The sequence below is a fragment of the Trichechus manatus genome, unplaced genomic scaffold (assembly GCF_000243295.1).
Source record: "Trichechus manatus latirostris isolate Lorelei unplaced genomic scaffold, TriManLat1.0 scaffold00022, whole genome shotgun sequence".
Classification (NCBI taxonomy): Eukaryota; Metazoa; Chordata; class Mammalia; order Sirenia; family Trichechidae; genus Trichechus; species Trichechus manatus.
The window spans coordinates 11,271,090-11,297,150 of record NW_004443958.1 but is presented as its reverse complement, the minus strand read 5'-3'; the positions used below and the strand labels follow the sequence as shown (position 1 = coordinate 11,297,150).

At 38.7% G+C, this 26,061-nt stretch overlaps 2 protein-coding genes across 4 annotated transcripts in view; one reads left to right on the top strand and one right to left on the bottom strand.

Annotated features, from left to right (window-relative positions):
• NTAQ1 (N-terminal glutamine amidase 1) overlaps positions 1-9,305 on the bottom strand; it is a 37,054-nt gene extending 27,749 nt beyond the window's left edge. The window contains exon 1 of the mRNA XM_004373030.2: positions 9,295-9,305. Within this exon, the coding sequence (XP_004373087.1) occupies positions 9,295-9,305 (11 nt within the window). The remainder of the gene's footprint in view (positions 1-9,294) is intronic.
• Positions 9,306-9,425: 120 nt separating this feature from the next.
• ATAD2 (ATPase family AAA domain containing 2) overlaps positions 9,426-26,061 on the top strand; it is a 50,242-nt gene continuing 33,606 nt past the window's right edge. For 2 of the 3 annotated variants that reach the window (XM_004372985.3, XM_023728179.1), the window contains exons 1-6: positions 9,426-9,735; positions 19,125-19,273; positions 23,836-23,885; positions 24,632-24,797; positions 25,119-25,221; positions 25,470-25,557. In XM_004372985.3, the coding sequence (XP_004373042.1) occupies positions 9,568-9,735; positions 19,125-19,273; positions 23,836-23,885; positions 24,632-24,797; positions 25,119-25,221; positions 25,470-25,557 (724 nt within the window). In that variant the 5' untranslated portion in view covers positions 9,426-9,567. Of the gene's footprint in view, positions 9,736-19,124; positions 23,886-24,362; positions 24,798-25,118; positions 25,222-25,469; positions 25,558-26,061 lie in introns of those variants that run through there. The other variant, XM_023728180.1, reaches the window with a different exon arrangement.

Here is a 26,061-nt window from a genome sequence, read left to right as displayed (position 1 = left end):
TTATCTTGAGATGTAATCCATACTGAAGGATGTAGTCTTTGATCTTCATTAGTAAGTGGTTCAAGTCCTCTTCACTGTCAGCAAGCAAAGTTGTGTCATCTGTGTATTAAAAAAAAAAAAACCAAACCCATTGCTGTCAAGTCGATTCCGACTCATAGTGACACTGTAGGACAGAGTAGAACTGCCCCATAGGGTTTTTGAGGAGCACCCGGTGATATGAACTGCCGATCTCTGCGTTAGCAGCTGAACTCTTAACCACTATGCCACTAGGGTTTCCCATCTGCATATAGCAGGTTGTTAATGAGTCTTCCTCCAATCCTGATGCCATATTCTTTTTCTTTTAGTCTGGTTTCTCGGATTATTTGCTTAGCATACAGAATGAATAAATATGGTGAAAGGATACAACCCTGACACACACTTTTCCTGATTTTAAACCACGCAGTATCCCCTTGTTCTGTTAAATGACGGCCTCTTGGTCTATTCCTCACAACACAATTAAATGTTCTGGAATTCCCATTCTTCTCAATGTTATCCACAATTTGTTATGATCCACACAGTTGAATGCCTTTGCATAGTCAATAAAACACCGGTAAACAACTTTCTGACATTCTCTGCTTTCAGCCAAGATCCATCTGACGTCAGCAACAATATCCCTCATTCCACGTCCTCTTCTGAATCTGGCTTGAACTTCAGGCAGTTCTCTGTCAATATACTTCTGCAACCGTTTTGGATTATCTTCAGCATAATTTTACTTGCATGTGATATTAATGATATTGTTTGATAATTTCCACATTCTGTTGGATCGCCTTTCTTTAGAATGGGCATGAGTATGAATCTCTTCCAGTCAGTTGGCCAGATAGCTGTCTTCCAAACTTTTTGGCATGGACAAGTGAGCACTTCCAGCAATGCATCCATTTGTTGAAACATCTCAATCAGTATTCGTTCAACTCCTGCAGCCTTGTTCTTCAGCAATGCCTTCAGTGCAGCTTGGACTTCTTCCTTCAGTACCATTGGTTCTTGATCATATGCTACTTCCTGAAATGGTTGAGTTTTGACCAATTCTTTTTGTTACAGTGATGCTGTGTATTCTTTCCATTTCGCTTGATGCTTCCTGTGTCATTCAATTTTTTGCCTTTAGAATCCTTCAATTTTGCAACTCAAGGCTTGAAATTTTTCTTCAGTTCTTTCAGCTTGAGATGCGCTGAGCATGTTCTTCCCTCTTGATTTTCTAACTCAAGGTCTTTGCATATTTCATTGTAGTACTTTAATTTGTCTTCTAGAGCCACCCTTTGAAATCTTCTGTTCAGCTCTTTTACTTCATCATCTCTTCCTTTGGCTTTAACTACTCTATGTTCAAAAGCTATATTGGACTTGTTTTAATTTTCTTCAGCTTCAGCGTTAACTTGCATATGAGCAATTGATGGTCTGTTCTGCAGTCAGCCCATGGCCTTGTTCTGACCGATGATATGGAGCTTTTCCATCATCTCTTTCCACAGATGTAGTCAATTTGATTCCTGTGTATTCCACCTGGCAAGGTCCACGTGTATAGTCGCCATTTATGTTGTTGAAAAAAAGGTACAGTATTTGCAATGAATAAGTTGTTGGTCTTGCAAAATTCTGTCATGCAATCTCTGGCATCGTTTCTATCATCAAGGCCATATTTTCTAACTATTGATCCTTCTTCTTTGTTTCCAACTTCAGCATTCCAATCACCAGTAATTATCAATGCATATTGATTGCATGTTTGATCAATTTCAGACTGCAGAGGGTGGTAAAAATCTTTAATTTCTTCATCTTTGGCGTTAGTGGTTGATGCGTAAATTCGACTAATAGTCATATTAACTGGTCTTCCTTGTAAGCATATGGATATTATCCTATCACTGACAGTGTTGTGCTTCAGGACAGATCTTGATATGTTCTTTTTGATGATGAATGTGAGGCTGTTCCTCTTCAATTTTTCATTCCTAGCATAGTAGACCATATGATTGTCTGATTCAAAATGGCCAATATCAGTCCATTTTAGTTCTCTAATGCCTAGGATATCGATCTTCAAATGTTTCGTTTTTGATGGCTTCTAATTTTGCTAGATTTATACTTCTTACATTAATGGATGTTTGCAGCTGTTTCTTCTCATTTTGAATCATGCCACATCAGCAAACGAAGGTCCTGAAAGCTTGACTGCATCTGTGTCATTAAGGTCGACTCTACTTTGAGGAGGCAGCTCTTCCTTAAGCGTGTTTTAAAGAGTGCCTTCTGACCTGAAGGTCTCATCTTTTCCGGCACTATATCAGACAATGTTCCGTTGCTAGCCATGAGATTTTCACTGGACAATTTTTTCAGAAGTAGACCGCCAGGTCCTTCTTTCTAGTCTGCCTTAGTCTGGAAGTTCCGCTGAAATCTGTCCACCATGGGTGACCCTGCTAGCATTTGAAATACTGGTGGCATGTTGTTGTTAGGTGCCGTCGAGTTGGTTCCAGCTCATAGCGACCCTATGCACAACAGAACGAAACACTCCCCGGTCCTGTGCCATCCTCACAATCATTGCTATACTTGAGCCCATCGTTGCAGCCACTGTGTCAATCCATCTTGTTGAAGGTCGTCCTCTTCTTCTCTGACCCTGTATTTTACCAAGCTTGATGTCCTTCTTCAGGGACCGATCCCTCTAGCATCACAGCAACAAGCAAGGTACCACAGTACAACAAACTGACAGATGAGTGGTGGTTTACTGTGCACTCTATGATACATAATGGAATTCCTTTAAGCATTTCTCCTTTAAACTGAGCATGACGTTAAGCTTTCCCAGTAAAGGGTGCTGGAGGGACACTGGAGGAGTATGAGGCTTTCTGTAATTTCTGGTGGGGGCCGGATGTCAGTGATGTGAGCATGAGAACATCCAGTGGAACCTGCCAAAGCCACAGACCCAGAACTCGGTCCTTTGCGACCTTGCAGCCTTAGCCTAGCAATAACCTTTCTGCAGCTCTCTCAACACAGAAACCACAGCCCTTGAGTCCTGCAGACAGCTTCCTGACCAGACTCCCTCAGCAAGTTTTTCATGGCCTATACACATTCACCTTTGGTCCACAGGGTCACACACTGAACAGTCATTCTTTCTGCAAGCCTCCCCAACCTGACCTCCCCGCGGGCACTCGAGAGGTCTTCTGCCCCTGCTGGTGCCTGGAGTGCCACTGCACACCCACACCACTGGCTTCTGATGGTTCCCCTGCCTTCACGCCAGAGGATGGCCTATTGCTTGCCCAAGCAACTCCAGACTCCAGCTCTGCCCTGGCTAATCTAGTGAACTCTGCTATCTGGTAGCTGAACCACACCCTCTCCAAAAGGGTCTGAACCCTTTCAAGTTTGTCCTTCTTTGTATTCTCTCCCGCAGCCCTGGGTACCCTATAAAGTTTTCTTATACCTTATAATTAATCTATTATCATAGTTAATAATTTTTATATGAAATTTGCCTTGTTTGGCAGTTTGAATCCACCAGCTGCTCCTTGGAAACCCTATGGGGTAGTTCTACTCAGTACTATAGTGTCGCTATGAGTCGGAATCGTCTCAATGGCAGTGGGTTTTTGGAACCTACCGTGTGGTTTCTGTCTCCTGATTGGACCCAGATTATTTCAATCCTAAAGAGCATGGGCCTTGGAGCCAGAATGCTTAGGTCCAAATCCTGACTCTTCCACTAACCAAACCCACTGCCATCGGGTCAATTCCAACTCATAGCGACCCTATAGGACAGGGCAGAACTGCCCCCATAGGATTTCCAAGGAGCAGCTGATGGATTCAAACTGCCAGTCTTTTGGTTAACAGCCAAGCTCTTAACCACTGTGCCATCAGGGCTTCACCACTTACTAGTTATATGATTTTTGGCAAAGTTACTTAACTCCTTTGTGCCTCAGTTTCTTCATCTGTAGAACTGAGATAATAATACCTAATTCACCGGGTTGATATGAGGATTAATTGCATTAATGTATATAAAGCACTTAGAATAGTTGCTAGCACATAACAGTAAATGTTAGCAATCATTATTTTCAGTATAATCTCGCTTCACTACCTCTAATAGCCCTTCTAGTCTTGTCACTGAATATCCAACTGTCCCCAACACACCAAGCCTTTGCACAAGATGTATATACCCTCTGTTTCATGAGATCTTGCACTTTCCTTGTTTGCAGCTTTTCCCAAGGAGAGTTAATTGTTGCCTTCCAACCCTCCACAGCTTTTTTTCCGTTTTTTTCCACAACTTTTTATTCCTATCTCTTTAACAGTTTTATCGTGCTAAAGAACTCAACCTATCTGTCTCTGCTTGTACCATGAGCTCTTCCAGGGCATAGGTCCTATCTTGGGAGGTAGAATAAATAACGGCTCCAGAGACAGAAAGATATGGGTTCAAATCCTATCTCTGCTACTTAGCATCCTGTATGACCTTGGACTAGTCACCAACCTTTCTGTGTATCAGAAAGGTTTCTTGGTAAAATGAGGGTAATAATAGCAGAGTGCCTACCTAATGGGTGCTGTAAAAAATCAGTTGCTGTTGAGTTGATTCCGGCTCATGGTGACCCCATGTGTGTCAGAGTAGAACTGTGCTCCATAGGGTTTTCAATGGCTAATTTTTCAGAAGTAGATCACTAGGCTTTTTCTTCCCAGATGCCTCTGGGTGGACTTGAACCTCCAAACTTTTGGTTAGTAGTCTAGCACATTAACCATTTGCATCACCCAGGAGCTCCAATGGGTGCTTTAATGAGGATTAAATGAACTAATCTGTGCAAAACACTTAGTATAGTACCTGGAATAACATAGTTAACCTATGTAGTACACAACTGCATAGCTTTGCAGTTTATTATTATTATATCTCTGTGAGCAGAGTGTAAGCACTGTGACTGGCATAAATCCTTGTTGGATTAATGAATTATTAGGATACAGGTGAGGCTGTTGTAAAAAAAAGAAAGTAAAAAAGGTAGTGGTTTAAGTGAGATACGAATATATTTCTCATGTAACAGCCTGAGCATATACAGTCCAAAGTTGATATGATATCTCTACAGTGTCTGTTACCCACACTCCTGCTATTTTGTTTGGGATACCTAGAGTGTTGTCCTGGTCCACATGGTTGAAGATAGCTAGCCACCATATCTGTTGTGTTTGCATTCTGGTCAATAAATGAGAAAAAGGGGATAGAGGAAAGTTTAAAAACAAAATCTGCAAGTTGCACACATCACTTCTGTTTATGTTTCCCTGACCAAAAGATAGTCACGTGGTTGCACCCCGGTGCAAGGGAGGTTAGGAAACCTAGATCATTCTGGGTAGCCCAGCAAACATTTGAGTGTCTCAAGGAAGAAGGGGAGAATGAATATTCAGGGATAGTCAACAGTTTCTGCCATAATTTGTTTCCTTTGTTACGCTTTCTGTGTTTTCTAAACTTTCTCTCAGGGATTGCTTCTGAAATTGAAAACAATTCGATCATAGAAAAAATAGGTATAATACTATAACAGAGTCAATAAAAAGGTATACAGTTTCAGAGGATAAGAGGTATTTAGAACCAATGATCTGGATGAGGAAGACATAAGAGATATGTTCAAAGAATCCAGTATAACTGACTGGGCAGGGAGTTACCCAGTGAAATTAGGAATATTAAAGGGCAGGAGTTTGAAGGAGGAACACATAAAAAAGTAAAGCATAAGAGAGGGCCAAAGACATATAAAGGGAGATTCAGAAAGTTTACAGCACACAATACACTGAGGTTTAATAACAAGAGGGGATTTCATTTTTCAGTTTTGGGGAGTTTATTTTTAACGGTCAATATTAAAAAACTCGAAGAAAAAGGAAGACATAATCCTATTGCTTGAGGCCATATGGTATAATGTAATCAGACAACTGAAAGAAAGCAAAAATACCCAGTGCCTATTTTGCTTGTATTTTCTCTATCAAAGAAAACGATCTTCAAGCTGTAAATAAAAAGGAAATTAAAGGCAAAGATAGACACAGTGATAGTAAGAAAGAACTCAGTTGCCTTCAATAGGTTAAAAATCTTCAAACCCAAACAACAAAAAGGCAAACAACCAGACCAAAAAATGAGCAAAGGACTTGAACAGACATTTCACAGAGAGGATATACAAATGACCAAAAGCACATGAAAAGTTGCTTAATGTCATTTGACTTTTTTTTTTAAAAAAAGAACAAAACATTGCTGTCAAGTCGATTCTGACTCATAGCGACCCTATAGGACTTAGGGTTTCCAAGAAGCGGCTGGTGGATTCGAACTGCCAACCTTTTGGTTAGCAGCTGAGCTCTTTACCACTGTGCCACCAGGACTGCCATTCGACATTAGGAGGGTGCAAATGAAAGCTATGATGAGATACAACCTCACCCTCGCTAGAATGGTTACAATTTTTTTTTTTTTAATGGAAAATAACAAGTGTTGGCAGGAGGAAGAATGTGGAGAAATCGGAACCCTCATCCATTACTGGTGGGAATGCAAAATAGCACAGCTGCTGTGGAATACTGTTTGGCAGTTTCTCAAAAATAATGTGTCTCAGTGTGGTTCTCTTTGGGTTTATCCTATTTGGAGTTTATTGAGCTTCTTGGATGTGTAGATTCATATCTTTCACAAAATTTGTGAATTTTTCAGCCATTATTTCTTCAAATATTCTTTCTGCCCCTTTCCCTCTCATCTTCTTCTGGGACCAGGGCTTCGAACCAGTTCATTCCACTCTGAACCCCAACTGAGAACTTGCATTTCCACCCCAAATATACTGAATCAGAATTTACAGTTTAACAAGATCTTCAGGTGATTCTTATATATACCTGGGGATCTTGTTAAAATGTAGATTCTGATTGAGTATATCTGCGGTGGAAATGCAAGTTCTCAACAGGGGTTCGAACGGGAATGAATTCATTCAAGGCCCTGTCTGGGACTTCCATAATGTGTATACTGGTCCACTTGATGATGCCCCACAATTCCCTTAGGCTCTGTTCACTTTTCTTCACTCTTTTTATTCCTCAGACTCAATAATCTCAATTGCCCTATCTTCCAGTTTGTTGATTATTTCTTCTGCCAGTTCAAATCTGCTGTTGAGTTCCTTTGGTGAATTTTTCATTTCTATTATTGTACTTTTCAGCTCCAGTATTTGTTTGAGTCTTTATTAAAATTCTCATTTGTCTCTGTATTTTTTCCCTGATTTCCTTTAGTTCTTTGCCCATGTTTTCATTTTGCTCTTTGAGCATATTTAGTACAGGTGTTTTAATGTCTTCGTCTAGTAAGTCTTATACGTCCTTCCTCAGGGACAGTTTCTGCCACTTTATTTTAGTCTTTTGCATGGACCATCCCTTACTATTTCTTCATTTGCCTTCTTATTTTTTGTTGAAACCAGGACATTAAACTATTATACTGTGGTAACTCTGGAAATCAGCTTCTTCCCCTCCCCTATGGTTTGCTTTTCTTTTGTTGTTATTATTTTAATTGTTGAAGCCTGAAGTACACTCCAACAACAGGTCCCTGCCTGGGTGCACTGTCTGCTGTAGCAACCCTTAGATGATTACAGTGCACCGGAAAGGGAATGAGGCATGGATATGTGTAGAACCAATCCTTTCCTATCATTTATATGTTGCCGTTTTCTTGATTCAGTGTTTTCTATATGCTGTAACCCTTTGACTGGTTTCCAGAGTTCTGAGACCATTTATTCTATCAATTTCTGCTTGGTTTTTTTTGTTTGTTTGTTTTGGTTTGGCTGTCAGGAGATGGGAGCATGCCACTGCTTACACCACTCTCTCTCTCTGTTCTCTAAGCCCATTTACTACCTTTTAACAAACATATCATTTATTTTGTTTATGGTTCTTTCTCCATCCTCTATAAGTTCCATGAGGTCATTTTTGTTCTTTTTGTTGTTGTTGTTCACTGATGCATCCCCAGTGCTTAGAACAGTGCTCATTACATAATAGATGCTCAATATTTAATAAATGTTAAATTAGTGAAATGCAGTTATTCAAATCAATAAATAGTTTTTGTTTCTGTTTCACTAGGACTCTTCTCACATTCTGATCATTCAGCATGTTTTCAGTTTCAAAGTAGTCAGCAACTGCTGCAATGTTAGCGGAACAATTTTCATTCTGTAATAGTAGCAAAAGGAGGCCTGGTGGTGGAACATTAAGAGCTCAGCTGCTAACTGGAAGATGGGCATTTCAAACCCACCCAGTAGCTCCACAGGAGAAAGACCTGGCAATCTGCTTCAGTAGAGATTACGCCTGCCATGGAGTCTGTTCTGACTCATAGGACCCCCACAGGGTTTCCAAGGCTGTAAATCTTTATGGAAGCAGACTGCCACATCTTTTTCCTTTGGAGCAGCTGTTGAGTTCAAACCTCCAAATTTTGGTTAGCAGCTGAGTGCTTTAACCACTGCACCACCAGGGCTCCTTTCTGTAAAGATTACAGCCTAGAATAGGAAACCCTATGGGGCATTTATACACTGTCATATTAGGTTGCTATGACTTGAAAATCAACTCCACCGCACCTAACAACAACACAATAGTAAACTTGTTGCCATCCGACTCATAGCGACCCTATAGGACAGAAGCAGAACTGCCCCATAGGGTTTGCAAGGAGTGGCTGGTGGATTTGAATTGCCCACCTTTTGGTTAGCATCTGAAGCTCTCAACCACTACGCCACCAGGGCTCTCAGCACAATAGTAGTCAACATTTATCGAGCATTTACTATGTTCAGGCATGGTTCTAAGGTGTAATAATAATAGTAGTTTAGAATCTTAGGTATTATTATTATAGTTATTTTCTAGATGAGGACATTAAGTCCCAGAGAGGTGAAGTACTTTGCTCCAGATCATATAAGTGGGATATGGCAGAGCTGGGTACAAAGCCTGTGTTCTTAGCTATCGCACTCTACTGGGTAGCTTTTAGCTCGGTCCTGTTTTCTTTCTTTTTTTTTTTTTTGGTAACTAACTTGTTTTGTTAAGCCATCAGTAAAAAGCTGTTGTGGCTGTAAGTCAAAACCTGTCAAACACCAAGAGCTTTTTCTCCCCAGTCAAGGACTCCGCATTTTGCATTTGAATTCTAGTTGGCGGGAATAAGCAGCCAGGTGTGGGGAGGGGCGGGGAGGAGACGCGAGGCCCGCTCCAGCCAATCAGAGCGGGCAGAAACCTCCCTTCCCCCGACGTCCACGCGCCAAAATTCCAAACGGACTTCGCACCGCTCCTCGCCGTCTCCCTCCGCCGAGTTCAGCAAGCCGGGACTATATAAGAAAAAGAGGTCAGCGTTCTCCCTCCACTGTCGGCTAAAGTCCTCGATACCGTCGGTGCATGTTCCCTTCAACTTCGGCCAGGCCCCCTTCGTTCTATATACTGGAAGAAAGAAAAGGGTGGGTGTCCCTGGCGAGACCGCGATTCTAGGCTAGGGTGGCGGCGTGGGCGGGCCAGGCGGCGGAGGGATTTCGGGCGAGCGCGCCGCGGCTGCTGGCGCGGAGCTTGTGGCGCCAGAATTCGGAGCGCGGAAGAGCCGGAGCAGCTGCCGCTTGATCGTGGGCCCGTCTCCTGTCTCGGTCGTCCGGAGAAGAGGCAGAGAAGATGGTGGTCCTCCGCAGCAGCTTGGAGCTGCACAGCCACTCCGCAGCCTCGGCCAGGGACCCTCTGGACCTGTCCAGCGAGTTCCTCAGTCTGGAGCAGATCGGTCGGAGGCGGCTGCGCTCGGCCGGCGCCGCTGAGAAATCCGCCGTCACCGCGACAGCCGCGGGCGTGAGTACCGGCCTGGGGCGGGCCCCTCAGGCAGTGCCTTTGGGGACTGCCTGCAGCCCCGCACCGGATGGGGCCTAAGTGATAGGCGGCGGCGCAGAACGGGTGACAGTTGGGGGGCGGAGGGAGGGAAGGAGTGTGTTCCAAGAAAAGTAAAATAAAAGGCTACTTATGATCGGAGCCCTAAGGGGCGTGGGTCAGGTCCAAGAGATTGAGCTGGCTGGAAGAGGGCTAAGCAGTTCTTTCCCACCTCCTTTTACGGAAGAGGAAACCGACGCCCGCCGGAGCTGAAGTGTAGTTGGGGACCGATCCTTGGTTATTTGGGCCGCTTCCTTCACGTCTGCTCCCCAGTCGCTCGGGCTCTTGCCCTAGGTTTGCGTCAGTCAGTTGAAAACAACACACGTTTACTGTTGTTGTGTGCACTAGAGTGGGCTGCGACTCATGGCGACCCTATAGGACAGAGTAGAACTGCCCCACAGGGTTTTCTAGGCTGTGATCTTTGCGGGAGCAGATCGCCAGGTCTTTCTCCCGCAGAGCCACAAGTAGGTTTGAACCCCGACCTTTCCGTTAGCAGCCGAGCGCTTAACCATTGCGCCACCAGGGCTCCCAACTCGCTGCTTACTGTATGCATCATAAACGTTTTAGGGGCTGCGTGGATAGAAAGATTGTAATTCAGGTTCCCTGACCTCCATTTACGATCCAGCCGGGTTCGGTAATCAGAGCTCCGTGAATAATACCCGGTTGCGTAATGTGGAGAGATGGAGATCAACGTTTCCTGTACGCTCTCTATAGTTAAGCCAGGTAACAACCCTAGGAGAATAGACAGTTATGGTATCTATTTTACCGAGGCAGATACGGACTCAAAGGTAACCAGTAAGTGGTAGATCTAAAATTGGAACCCAGATTCCCTGCCTCCAAAATCTTTTCCTTTCTATCTATCGTGCTGCAGTTACAAACAGTGTCTATAGGGGAAGTGTGCAAGTAGGTGGAGCAGTGAGGTCCTCCTGAAAGCAGTGCTCCGCTTTCTAGGACTGAAGGACAGACAGGATTTTTAACTGGCAGAGTTAAGGGTGAGGAAGAGTCCCTTTCCCCACCCCCTCCCAGCTGCTGAAAGAGGCAGAGGTGGAGGGGACACCGTCAGCGAAAGGTTAGCAAGGTTAAGAAAGCAGCATTGGTGAAAGTTAGCACAGCAGGGGGTAGGCTAGTTCTGCTGGAGTTAGGGCAAGCAGGACCAGAGGGAGGGCTAGGAACTCGAAGTCAGTGAGAGGTCAAGGGAAGGTATATATGGTGGGAAAAAGTGACAAAGCATAGTCGTCTTTTTTAGTTCAGGGAGTGATGGCTACATGAAATTAGTTGTCAGTATCTTTTGTGGATGCTTTATACTGGTTGCTTCTCTACTGAGAGGTTTGAGTTAAAAGAGAAACTTTGTAGTCCCTTAACCCTGCTACTTTGATTCTTAATGGAAAAGACATAATTTCCTGACTTTGAGGATTTGTTTCTCAATCACAAGTGCAGGAGTTGGCAGACATCTGGGAAAACCAAACACTTATTCCCTTGACTTGTTAACCTGTTTTCAGAAAAGCTGATTATTTCAACAAGTTATTTATGGACTACTTACTGTGTTTAGGATAATGCTAGATCTTGTAATTACAATGATGTGCTGAACACTGGTTAAGTATATAGGCTCTTCAGATAACTGAGTTTTGAATCCCAGTTTACCGGTAATCAGCAGTTTTTTACACTTGTTAAATGGCGGTGATACCCACCACATGGGTTGTTGTGTGCTGCCTTGTTGATTCCAACTCATAGCAACCCTAGAAGGACAGAGTAGAACTGCCTTATAGGATTTCCTAGGCTTAATGTTTACAGGAGCAGATCACCAGGTGTTTTCTCCCACAGAGCTGCTGGTGGGAGAATCTGACCACTTCTCAAGTCCTCCTTTCTTGCTATGCTGGTTCAAGCCATTATCTCTTGCCTGGATTATTAAAGTAGATTTTTGACTGGCCTCCCTGGTGTGTATGTATGTATATGTGTGTGTATCTCTATCAGGAGCAAATTATCCAGTAAGCAAGGACTTGTGCTTAGTAATTTGTAGTGTACAATTTCACATGGGTTTCACTTTGATGTGGTGTGGTGAAACCCATGTGAAATTGCTCACTACAGATTTAGTAAGTAAGCACAAACCCACGCTTACCTTGCTTATTGGATAATCTGCCCGATCTCTGTATGCATATATATCCTGCTCTAAGAATCAGTTCTCAGTGCAGCTCACAGTGATCCGTTTAAAAAGTCAAAATATTCGATCACTTCTCTGTGGCCCCCTGAGAGTAACAATTTAAAAACTTGTCTGTGCCCCTTGCCCTCCTTCCCTTTATCTCTCTCATGACATCCTTTTTTATTCTTCCTTTTGCAAAACCTACTCTGCTCTAGCCACACTGGCCTAGCTCTTTGAATACCAGGGCCTTTGCACTTGCTATTCCCTTTGCCTGGAATACTCTCCCCCTGGAAATCTGCCTGGCTGGTTTCTTTACCTCCTTTTACGGCATTTATATGTATATATATATACTTATATATATATATATATTTTTTTTAATTAAAAAACAACAAAAACACTCAGAACTTGATAGTGTTTACTGTGTTCCAAGAACTTTACAAATACTCAGTCTCCATAACCTTATGAGATATGATTATCCTTGTTTTACAGATGAGAAAATTGAGTCACAGAGACTTAAATAAGTTGCCTAAAACCACCTGTATAGTAAGTGGTAGACCTGAGATTCAAATCAAGGAATCTGGCTCCTTCAAGTCTTTGGTAAAATTTCATCTTTTCAATGATGCTTACCCTAAGCACCCTACTTAAAATTAGAAACCACTCCTCTTGACATTCTTAATACCCTTTACTTTGTTTTATGCTCTCCTACTACTTATCACCTTCTAACATATTCTATAATTTTCTAATTTATTATATTTTTGTTGTTGTTGTTAGGTGCTGTCAAATCAGTTCTGACTCATAGCGACCCTGTGTGCAATAGGACGAAACAGTGTCTGTTCCTGCACCATCCTCAGAATCGTTGTGCTTGATTGAGCCCATTCTTGTAGCCACTGTGTCAATCCATCTCATTGAGAGTCTTCCTCTTTTTTGCTGACCCCCTACTTTACCAAGTATAATGTCTTTCAGGGACCGGTCCCTCCTGATAACATGTCCAAAGTACAGGAGATGAAGTGTTGCCATCCTTGCTTCTATGCATTCTGGCTGTACTTCTTCCAAGACAGATTTGTTCATGGTATATTCAGTATTCTTCTCCAACACCATAATTCAAAGGCATCGATTCTTCTTTGGTCTTCCTTATTCATTGTCCAGCTTTCACATGCATACAAGATGATTGAAAACACCATGGCTTAGGTCAGACACACCTTAGTCCTCAAAGTGACATATTTGCTCTTTAACCCTTTAAAGAGGTATTTTGCAGATTTGCGCAATGCAATACGTCATTTGATTTCTTGACTGCTGCTCCCATAAGCATTGACTGTGGATTTAAGTAAAATGAAAATTATATTTTTGTATCTCCCCAGATCAGAATGTAACTCCATAGGGGCTTAGATTTTGCCTTTTTGTTTGGTAATGTATTACCAATGCCTAGATCACAATAAATATTTTTTGTTGTCTTTTTGATCTAAAGGAACTTAGTCTAGCGGAGATTTAACACAGTAATATACAGAGATTGTATGCCATAAATGCCATACCAGTGATATATGGTGGCTGAGCAGTGACAGCTGGGTGTTGTAGAGTAGAAAGGATCCCCCCCCCCACCCCGCCCTCCCTGAAGCCAGGATTTCCAGTAGAAAGTATATCTTTTTGAGAAAAAACACCCCTCCTATAAATCAAGGGGCCTTTGTAGATCAAATTGTGATCAGAGTTATTCAGTGAGGATTTAGTAAGAGTTTGAGGATTGGATCAAAAGAAATGGATAGTCCTAAGGGATAATGTATTTGTATCTGACAAAAGCCCACCAATACCAAAAATGAAATATACCTTTGTGATTGGAATATTTTCTAATTTGGAGACTTTACATTCCATATATTTGATTCAGTTATAGCTTGTTTTTTACATTAATCATGCATTTCAGAGGCTAACTGCTGGGTCACTCTGATTGTATTTGTGTATTTCCTAGTCTCCTCAACCACATATTTATTGACAGCATTTCTTAGGGTAGGTTACTTTTACATGTGGTTAAATTTATTCATTAACTTGCATTTTCTTAGTTTAATCTCAGAGACTGACTCAACTTCAAGTTCTGAAGGTACTTATAGTCACCTATTTATTAACCACATTTTACTTTTATGTTTTGAATATGATCTCATTCAGGTGGGCTTAAGAATTTGTTACCTTTTAACTGGTGTTTGTTAATGGGTTCCCTGGTTATTTCGTTGTTGTTTAAGTTTGTTTTTTTAAACTTTTATTTTCATCCTACCAACCTTATGGGTTTGGATGCCCCTTCTGTGGTTTCTTTTTCCTGTAGAATCAGGCTAGTTATAGTCTATTTACATACTCTCACAGGCCTGAGGCTCTTTGATTCCTGTAAATTTAGGGTTATATCTCATGCTGGAGAGTCACTTAAGGATGGATAGCAAGGCTTTTTTGTGATGATTGTACGTTATTTTTGTGTTTGTTTACCTACATCTTTATTCCTTCCATATATTGTTAGGTAAAACATGCTACAGTATGTAGAAGGTACTATTTTACTGTTGTTTTTTAATTGTATGTTTATTAAAAGTCTGGAAAGATATTCCAAATTCAACACTAAGGTCTACATATATGGGAGATTTTTTTCAAAACTTGAAGCATAACAGCACAGGGGGAAGGAGAAGTGTACAGCTCAATGAAGCATCACGAAACATGGATAGGGAGATTTTGACATGTGGCAATGAATGTTGCTCCCTGGAGTTGGGTGACATGACAGCTCTGTGTTCTAAAGAGTGGGCTTGGTTTGGGACAAAAATAGGTGAGTAGTCCATTTTTGCTAGGCAGTTTATGTTAACCTGGGGTATAAGCCAGAAAGAGCCCTTGGTTTTAGGCTTAGAAGTTGCAATTTTATTTGGGAAGCAGTGAGGAGCCAGGAACAGGGATCTGAAGAGATAGTGAATAGAACTGATAGCAGTCAACAAAGCTGGAGCTTGAAAGTCTAGTTAAAAGATTATAATCGTGATAACTACCACTTAAATAGCACTTGCTATGTGCCAGGCAAGTTACCTTACATACACACAAACACATACATTTACCCTATGAGGTCTAAGAGTTGTTCAGATATAGGGAGGGAGGACAGTGTTGTTTCCAGCAGAAGAGGTGAGCAGTAAACAGTTGGGAAGATGATGCCAGAGTTTGGTGAGAGGTTACCCGTTGCCATCAGGTCGATTCCAACTCACAGTAGGACAGAGTAGAACTGCCCCATAGGGTTTCCAAGGAGCAGCTGGTGGATTTGAACTGCCAACCTTTTGGTAAGCATCCAGGCTCTTAAGCACCATGCCACCAGGGCTCCTTTGGACTACATATCTTTTGGAGTAACATTTATAGTGTGGTGATTTTTGGATCCTAAATGTGGATGAAACACATAGCAAATCACGAAAAGACTAAGGAGAAGATCTTGAACAATGGCTGTATTTTAAGGGTGGGAAGAGGATGAATCATGTAACCAAGGATATCATGTAGACCAAGAGATCAAAGCATTTAAGAAAGGTACTGATCAACTCCATAGACATTAATGAGGTAGAACAAACACCATTGGATTTAGCTGTTGGGAGATAGTTTTGGATCTACTAAAGGAGCTGTAGAGATAGAAACTAAATTGCTAGAGGTTGTGGAATAGGTAGACGGTGAAGAACTAACTGCTCTTACGTTTAAAGACAAAGCTGAGGAGGGATATCACAACTATACTGGGTGTAGCATGTATACCATTGTACATGCTGTTTATGCTGCTATTCAAACTTTCAAAGAGTCCTAATTCTGGATAAGTACATTTTATAGGTCAGTATTACAACTGTAAGGAGCCCTGCTGGCACAGTGGTTAAACGCTCAGCTACCAACCAAAAGATTGGTGGTTCGAACCCACCAGCCGCTCCTCAGGAGAAAGATATGGCAGTCTGCTTCCGTAAAGATTACAGCCTTGGAAACCCTATGGGGCAGTTCTACTCTGTCCTATATGATTCCTATGGGTCCGAAGAATCGACCTGACAGCAATGGGTTTGGTTTTGTTTTTTTATGCCATATGTAAAGCAGCATAGAAACTAGTAGATTTCAAATGAGTAAATTGGCAGCCTTAGGCTTGGCTTTTTAATAGACAATATCTCAGTGAAGTATATGCTATCTTGTATTTTTCATTGGATCAATAAAATCATAAAATCTTAGCATTGGAAAGGTCTTTATAGGTTGTCTGAGACAGTGACTCCTAAACGTTTTTGCTCACATACTTCCTAAATTGTTTTTAACTATGTATTCCTTTGTGTATTTTTAAGTTGCCATCTAAGGTTTTTTGTCCCCCACTTTGTTTAAATAGTTACAAAGAATAATTTCCAGCATCCTTTAGTGTTGACATGAAAAATAATAAAATTGTTACATCAGAAGTTTATATGTATCCACTGGGATGTAACAGTTACAGTTATTTGCTATCTGTCCTGGACATTAAAAAGCAATATGCAACAAACCCTTTTAATAGTCAGATATTTTACACTGATATTCTTTTTTTTTTTCTTCTCTCAATTTGTATTTCTAATTCACTTAACCCACAGTATATTATCTTAATATGTTTTTGTGCTTGAAAGTCATTTATTAATCTTTTCTGTGACTTAAAAGGTCCAAGAGATAAATTCTTCTGGATTGAATTATCATAATTACTAACAAGCAAAACAACACATATACTTTTATATAAAATGATTAAATAAAAAGTATGATTTTATTAGGATCCAATATGGTTATAAGGAGCCCTGGTGGTGCAATAGTTAAGCATTTGGCTGCTTACCAAAAGTGGGCAGTTTGAACCCACCAGCCGCTCCTGGGGATAAAAGACCTGGTGTTCTTCTCCTGTAAAGATTACAGCTAGGCCACCCTATTGGGGCAATTCTACTCTGTCCAGTAGGGTCGCTATGAGTCGGAACAACATCCATGATCACAACAACAATACAGTTGAAGTCTCCTACTCACCCAATTAGTTCGGGTGTCTGTGGATAAATCTTACTTATTGCTTAAATTACTTAAAGCCAGTGTTTGGTGTCAATTTCTTTCTTTCTTTCTTTCTTTTTTTTTTTAAATAAACATAAGCACTGAGAAACATTGTTCACATCAATAAGTAGATAAAAAGAAAGGAGTTTTGTTTAGGAGGGCCACTCAGTTTTTCAGGCTTCTACACAGAACATCACTTGCCAAAAGTTATTTTTAAAGCTCTTAGCTTGATTAGGTTCCTTTCAATTTTGTTGAAAGCAAAGAATTGGAAACCACCTAACAGGGGAAAGGATTTGTTGCCTTGCTCAGTCATTCATTTTTCTCAACACCTACACGGATGTTTTTCTTTGCTTGGCTTTATAGAGATTTATATGCCTTGAGGCAGTCCACAATAGTAAGATTCAGAATGGGTGAGAGAGGAGACTTCCTTGTGTAAAACAGGAGAAAGGCAAATGAAAGTGGATGCTTTGTGTTAAGGAAGACATCTTCTCAGGCAGATCAGTTTTGAGAAAAAATACTTATGGAGGCTAAGAATTTGGAAATAGAGTCCATAAAATTACCTTGGAGAGTCTTCTGTTACATTACTCCTATTTAAGCTGTAGGAATTCTTTTTTCAAACATCCTTAAATACAGTTACACTGACAAAGGTGGTGATAAGTCATATACATTACTTAATATTTTATGAAGCACCTAATTCTTACATAAATCCTTGTGGTGTGAATATCCTTATTTTACCTGTGAATCAATCAGATAGTTGGCTGTAAGTCACGGAAGTGGCAGGACAGGAACTAAAAATTTCTTTCTTTCTACCCCCCAGTTGCCGACACCTGATAAAATTAGGTGACAAAGTAAAGCCAGACTAAAAAGGGAAGGAGAGAAACAATGTTTTATTTTTTCTCTAAAGCATTACCTGTTTTTCTAAAATTATCGGTTTTCATAGTGGTGAGGCATAGAATTTTAGAGTTGCTAGAGACTTTTGACTTCTCTCCTAATGTAGAAATATTTTTTATACAATTTCAGAGACATTCTTATCAACCTTTTTAATACTTCATGGCAACATTTGTAGCTTGGAAAGCAGCCCATTAACTTAGCGTCTGGAGTCCCTGGGTGGTGTAAATGGTAACATGCTCAGCTGCTGAGGAAAGATTAGAGGTTTGAGTCTACCTACAGGCACCTCTGGGCCTGGCCATTGAAAACCCTATGAGTATAGTTCTATTCTGGCATACATGGTCGCCAAGAGTTGGAATCGCTAAAGTGACAATAGCAGCACAATTGGAAGAGCGTAGTCGATGTCACTGAACTGTGCATATAGAAATTTTTGAAATGATGTATCTTTGGCTATGTATATTTTCACCAAAAAAAAAAGGTCAAGAAGGGAGAGGGTTGACATGTGGTGGGGTTGTTAACCAATGTCATAAAACAATATGTGTACTACTGTTTCATGAGAAACTATTTGTTCTGTAAGCCTTCACCTGAAGTACAATTAAAAAAAAAAAAAAAGAAGGAAAAAAAAGAGTTGGAATCGACTTGATGACAACTAGTTAACTTAGTCTCTAGTTTATTTTTATTATTATCGTGTGTGTGTATTATTCTTTTTCGTCTCTAGTTTATTGAGCAAACCTTTTGAGAAGTTATTGGTGAGGGGCTATTGTATTACAACATACTGCAGAAGAAGGGCTTACTTTGTACGGTTTTCTGTACCATGATAGGGTTGGCTTAAATAAAGTTACATGGAGCTCTATGGTTTTTACAGCAGATTAACATATCTGAAGAGTCTTTGAATTCAATTGCATTATCTGAGTGAAACTGGGTGAAACAGATAGTTGATAAGAACTTCTTTTTGTCATCCAGGCCAAAATTACAATTCTGACAGCTATTATAAACTTTTTGTCGATGGTGGAAAAGTTCACTTTCTAGACTACTTGTTATGAAATATAACTATAAATCATCTACACATCTTATGTTAGTCACGAAATTGTAAATTTGCTAAATGTGCTTCTCATAAAATGATTATTTATTCTAGGTAATTGTATGATTTCTTGGGGGAGATGCAGAATGATATTTCACGGAAAGCAATTGTTTCAAACTTGTAACTAGAGAACATTTTTAGGAGGAATTTAACTTGGGAGTTTTGACTAAAAAAAAAAAACTTAGATGGATTTCTTAATTTTTTTTAAAGGATGGGTCTTCGGTTAAAGAAGTTAAAACCTACCACCAGGCGCGCACTTTAAGGCCTTTGAGAAAAAATGCACAGAATTCTTCAGATTCTAGTTTTGATAAGAATATGGAAGTAATGGAGAAGCATGCTAATGGCAGGCATTTTACAAGGTAATACAGGACGGTTGAACACTAATTCAAAATAGTTTTAAAGTAGTAATTTAGGATTTGCATTTAATTTTTAAAGTGTATTCGAGACCAGTTATCAAGATTCCAGGCATTTTAATGTAATTTATTTGAAATGAATTTGTGACAAATGAAGATTATTGAATTAAAAATTAATATGTACACAGTTTGATTTTATTTTCATGTTCAGAGACAATATTTGAGATAAGGTTGGTTGACGCAGGACCAGTTCTCTTATGTACCTGAGTATCCAAAGAGTCTTCTTGTGACTGTATCTTGCTGGTGATATTTAGCTCTGCTTTAATTTCTACAAAGCCTTTGTTCAAGGCAGTAACTATTTCTGAATGCTTGTTTCCAATTTTTTCATCAATTCTGAGTTATTTATGAACTTCTCTGTGCTGATATGCTCCAAAGCAGTCTTCACAAAGAGGCAAAACGTGATTTTTTTTTTCAACTAGTTTAATATGTGCCTGTTAGATGCCTTATATGTATTTTAATTTGCTTTCTCATGAACACTGAGGTAGGTGCTGTGAATCGCATTTTAACACGTAAGGAGTAGATAGTTTGGCTCAATTCATGGAACGGAGGTTGGTTGGGTTAAGAGCAGGGTTTAAATCTAAGCTAAGTTTAATTAACTCAAAACCTTTACTTTTTTCCTATCTTGATAGGGCTTAACAGAAATGGGGGGAAAGCCCCAATTAGAGAAAATTTCTTTGATGAAATAATTGTTTTTACTTTAATTCTTTTTTAAAGAAACTATTGATAATGATGTAGAAGTTTAGACCCCTCCTACTCTTAAATAAAATTTTGATTCTTATTTTGTATAGCAAATTTTCCAGGTAAGTGAGGGTAAGCCCTTGTTAGTTTCTGAGATTTTTGTTCTTGTTATTTTTTTCCAGTTATTTAATTAGTCTTTTATTATGCATTTTTAAATTTGCATTTCATCCATTATTTATGGGACACCAGCAATTTAAACACACATTCTTTGAAACATTAAACATGAAAGAACACTGACAGTTAAACTGTGACATGCCATCAATTGTAAGACATATCCCAATTTCAGAGATTTTAAAATAGGGCGAAATATACAACTTTTAGAATCAATGAAATTGATTATAAGCTAGTCTGGTCTTTCTGAAACTTAAAGTCTTCAGGTTTATTTCTGGAGTCCATGAATTCTATATGATAATTTTTAAATTATGTTTCATGATGTGAGGAAAAAATTAAACATATTCTAGATTATCTAAATTACCACCTTATAGAGAATTGTCATAAAATTTTAGGCCCTACATTTGTGCTTACAATTGAATTGACATCAAGTAGTATTACATTAGTTATGTCAGGTTCATGAGATAAGAACAGAATCTGACTTAATACATGGATGGTGCATGCACTGCCAGAAGAAAGGTCATGTGATATGATATCGTGACATACTGTTCAAATGAAGATTTGGAGCACTTCAGAGAAAAACAGATGAATTGAGTCATTGTGACAGACAACAGTGTAAGTATGCCAAACTCAAGAGAAACCATTAGCAATCAGTACCATATTCACAGAGCAAATAACTATTTTGTTTCAGCAAAACCTCATATTTTGTTAATATTTTTTGTTATTGGTGGTGGTGGTTTATCGTTTTATTTGTATAAAACTTATAAATGGATTTAGATCTAGTTTGGTTTGTCAGTATTCATACAAAAAATTAATATTGCAGGTCCTCAAAGTTTTTACCTTTGAAAGGATCTATGTATTATTCAGATATGTAAAATATTGTGCTGGGCTTTATGCTAGAAAAGTATTAAGGGAGTATATTACAACATGTATTTTTTGATCTGGATTTAAAGGTGAATAGCTTGGTATTTTTAAGTTTGATTCTTTCTAAAACATATTGAATTGCTGTCTTTTTCATTAATTATTTTTTAGTAACTGCTTACTGAGATATAATTCACATTCCACAGAATTCACAACTTTATACAATGTTGTGGTTTTAGTATGTTGTACAACCACCACCGCTATCTAATTTCAGAACATTTTCATCACCTGTTAGCAATCACTTCCCATTCCATTCTACCCCCAGCCCCTGGCAACCATTAGTCTTCTTTCCATCTCTATAAATTTGCCTATTCTGGACATTTCATATAAACGGAATCATACAATATGTGGCCTTTTGTGTCTGGCTTCTTTCCCTTGGCATGTTTTCAGGGTACACTCATGTTATAGTATGTATCAATACTTTGTTTCATTCCTTTATATTGCCACAGATACTCCATTGTAAGGCTGTACCACATTTTATTTATCCATTCATCAGTTGATGAACATTTGGGTTGTTTCTACTTTTTGACTATTACAAATAATACTCTGTGAACATTTGTAGACACATTTTTGTGTAGACATGTTTTCATTTCTCTTGGGTATATATATATGCCTAGAAGTGGAATTATTGGGTCAAATGATAATTGTATGTTTATGTTTTGAGGCACTGCCAGACTGTTTTCCAGAGCAGCTTCACCATTTTGCCAATCCCAAAATAGTGTATGAGAGTTCCAGTTTCTCCACATCCTTACCTCCATTTGTCCAAAATCATCTTTTTAATTTGAGCCATTTTAGTGTGTATGAAGTATCTCATTGTGATTTTGATTTTCATTTCCTTAATGGCTAATAATGTGGAATATCTCTTTATGTGCTTGTTGGTCACTTCTGTGGAGAAGAAATTCTGTCTTCTTAAATAAAAAATATCTTACTTCAAATTGTCATTACAAATACTATTTATTATTTTACGTGGTAGAATAGTGAGAACATCAGGAAACGTTTGTATGTGGCTTATAAAAATTAGCCTATAGTATTTTCGACTTCTGCTTTATGTAGTTTTCCTGTGTCTTAACTGGCTGACCCTTCCACTGCTGTCATTTTGCCTAGCTATGATAATCTCTTTACTTCCTTCCTTTCTGATTTTTTTTTCCTTTGTTTTTAACCTGTTTGAGGCTCAAAATCTAGGTGACCATGATTGTTAGACTAATAAACAAAGGTACATAAAATAATGCATAAAGTAACTAACTTGATGGCAGGATCTATATTTCTTTGATCCTTGGTTCTTAAACTAGGGTCCTGTGGTTGTGGATGATCTTCAGGTTCATGAAACCTCTGAAGTAGTGTTTAAACTTGTAATTTTCCGGGGGAGAAAAGATCTGTAGCTTTCATAAGATTCACAAGGCTTGGCAAACCTCTAGCTATCTGTTTTTGTAAATAAAAGTTTCATTGGAACACAGCCATGCCTGCTCATTTTGCCTGTGACTGCTCTCACCCTACAATGGCAGGGTTGAGTAGCTGTATATGAGTCAGAATCGTCTCCATGGCAGTGGGCTTGGGTTTTTTTTTTTTTTTTTATGACTCAGCAAGCCTAAAACATTTACTATCTAGCCCTTTAAGAAAAAGTTTACCAACCGCTCTAAGGGTAAAGCGCCTTCTTTTTCTTTCCCCACCTAGCAAAAAAGAAAGAAAAACAGTGCTTTAATCATTGTGTCCCTAGTACCTAATAGGGCCTCCTTTATTAAAAGTGTAGACCAACATGGTGTGGAGCGGCTCCTCTATGAGAAAAGTTTAGGAGCCTGTGAACAAAGTAGACCATGACCTGTAGATGAGTTGCTCCAAGACTTTTATTTTGTTTTTGGTTCTTACTTGTGTTCCAAGACAGGTAAGGAATTAATGATGATATATTGTTACGAAAATACACAAATCAACTCTGTGGATAAGATGGTTTTGTTTTCTTTTTAAAGTGTAATATTTGAAATTCCACATGTATAAACCAGCTCACTTGCAAATAGCTTGAGATATAGGTTCATTAACCGATACAGCCTGCCCAAGTACAGAAAATTGAGTGCCTAAAAATAAGTTAATGAAATATACTGTTTTGTTTGCTTAATGGATTTTTGAAGAAAAAAAAAATGAGGGGAGGATACCTTTTTTTTTTAAGCTTTGGAAAGTGTTCTTTCCAGTTCAGTAGGTTCTGCCTGCCAGTTTGTAGGTGAGATATCAGATTTACAAATGGAACTGTTTACATATGTGAGTGATAATAATGATGTCACATAAACATTGTAGCCAACAAATGTTCTTAAAAGGCAATTAACATGTTGCTAAGGGACATTAGTTCTGTTTATACTTATAAATTCCCTGAGAATCAGAGACCACTATATCCCTATGGAGTAAAACACTTTGTCTTTTTGTTCAATGCTTAGTTGAAGTATACTTGTAATACTTAAGAAAGCATTTCATTTCTTGTTTCACGTAAGATGCTTTGATTTGATTAATTTTGTTTAGCTAAGAGTTAATGCATATATCCTTGAATTTCACAGAAGAATTCTCAGACTTTGTTTAGTCATAACTTATATTAAACATATATATTGTGGAGCCATTTTTTTCAGTGTGTTTTAGGTATCTACAGGTATTACTCTCCAGACTGATTTAACTTTTTGTCTTAGTTTATAGCACCATGGAATATAACATTTAAGGTTATGTCAATTATTTTGAACTATTTAATATATTTTTTCATATAGGCAGTTGGCCAGACAGCAGGCTGATAAAAAAAAAGAAGAGTGTAAGGAAGGTAAGTAATGTTAAAGACATTTCAATACTTTCAAACATGTAATTAATATTTTTTACAGGTTTGTTGAAATATATCCAATAAACCCGTACCTATTTAAAGTATATAATTTGTTAGATTTTGTCACAAAGATAATGTCCATGAAACCATTGCCATAAGATAGTGAGATATCCATCACCCCCAAAAGTTTCCTCATGGTCCTTTATAATCCCTCCCATTTACTATACCCTCCCTCCCAAGATTGTGGAGTAACCACCAATCTGCTTTCTGTCACTTTAGATTAGTTTTCATTAAGTAGAGTTTTATATAAATGGAGTAATACAGTATGCATTCTTTTTTGTCTGGTTTCTTTCATTCAGCATAATTATTTTAAGATTCATCCATGTTGTTGCTTTTTGTTGTAAATAGTGTTCCATTATATGGATATACCACAATTTGTTCATCCATTCATCTTTTGATGGACATTTGGTTTCTTTCCAGTTTTTGGCTGTCACAAGTGAAGCTGCTTTGAACATTTGTCTACAAGTCTTTATATTACATATTTTTCCTTTTCTTTTGAGAGTTGAATGGCTGGGTCATATGGTGGGTATATGCTATAATTTTGTCTTTGTTTTATAATGTTTTTAAGAAAGATAAGTTTAAGATTCTATGATTTTGTTATATGAGTGGCTTTTCAACTGTTCGTTTTAGAATCGTAAATACTATTATTTAAAATTTTGCCGTTTATTTTTATGAACACATCTATGAAGACAAAGTGATTCCAGTTACTCGGTCATTGAGGACTAGAAACATCATTCAAACTACAGAGCACGTGCGTGAAGAGAATGGTGATGTTGAAGTTCGCCGCAGTTGTAGGATTAGAAGTCGTTATAGTACTGTGAACCAGTCCGTGCTATTTGACAAACTTATAACAAAGTAAGTCAGAATTCCTTAGATCAAGATGATTTATTTGACAAAAAAATTTGGAGGGGAGAAGCATCATGAATTTTTACTAGTCTGAACATTTAACGCATCAGTTTGTGTGAAGCATAAAGAAAAATGAAAAATAGAGTACTTTATAATAATTCTATATATTTAAATTCTTAGAAAGAAATTTGAAAATATACAAGTAAGTCAGTGCATATAGAGATATTTAAAATCCCAGCACCCAAAGATTACTATGGATGGAAATGTTTTAAATTTTAAAAATTTACTACTCTTACCATTTTAGCTTATGTTTATATCAATTTTTTAAAGCACTGCTGAAGCTGTACTTCAAAAAATGGATGACATGAAGAAGATGCGTAGACAGCGAATGAGAGAACTTGAAGACTTGGGAGTGTTTAATGAAACTCAAGAAGTAAATGTGTTCTTTCATTAAGGGGGTGATTTAATCTCCAGTTTAATTTTTTTCCATAGTACCTATCCGTTTTTGGTTAAATTAGTCGTATCTTTGCTCAGCATTTACTTAATCAGTAACTGGTTACTGCTGGAGTTGTAGGAGTTTACAATTGTAAATATCTTCATTTTAAGCAAAATTGGAAGATCCTAGTGAATTTTTTTTATAAATATAGTAAATGCTAATGGCTCTTATTTAAATGATTTTAGGGGAATCTGAATATGTACACAAGAGGAAAACAAAAACGTATCCAAAGAACTGATGAAGAAACAACAGATAATCAGGAAGGCAGTGTGGGTTAGTCTCTTTTTGTTGTTGCTGTTCCATCTTCTGGGTTTGAATTTCAGCGATTTTTATTTCGTAGGAAATAGTCTTTTTTTATTCAGAAGCTGTGACATTTATGGTAATTGGTCAGAGATGAAGGGATTGGTCATAATTAAAAAGAAAAAAGTTGGGGGCAGGGAATAACTGAAAAGGATATTATGTTTTGTTTGAGAAAGTACCTGAAATCAATAATTCTAAAGCAAATAATATTGTTTTGTTGTATAATACATCTATAGACCAAACCAAAAAACCCATTGCCTGGTCAAGTTGATTCTGACTTATAGCTACCCTATAGGACAGGGTAGAACTGCCCCGTAGAGTTTCCAAAGAGTGGCTGGTGGACACGAACTGCCAACCTTTTGATTAGCAGGTGAGCTCTTAACCACTGTGCCACCAGGGCTTCGCAGCTACAGACAACACATCATAGATCTCTCTACCTATTTTGCTTAAAAAGTGAATAAAGTTAAGTTTTTTTTA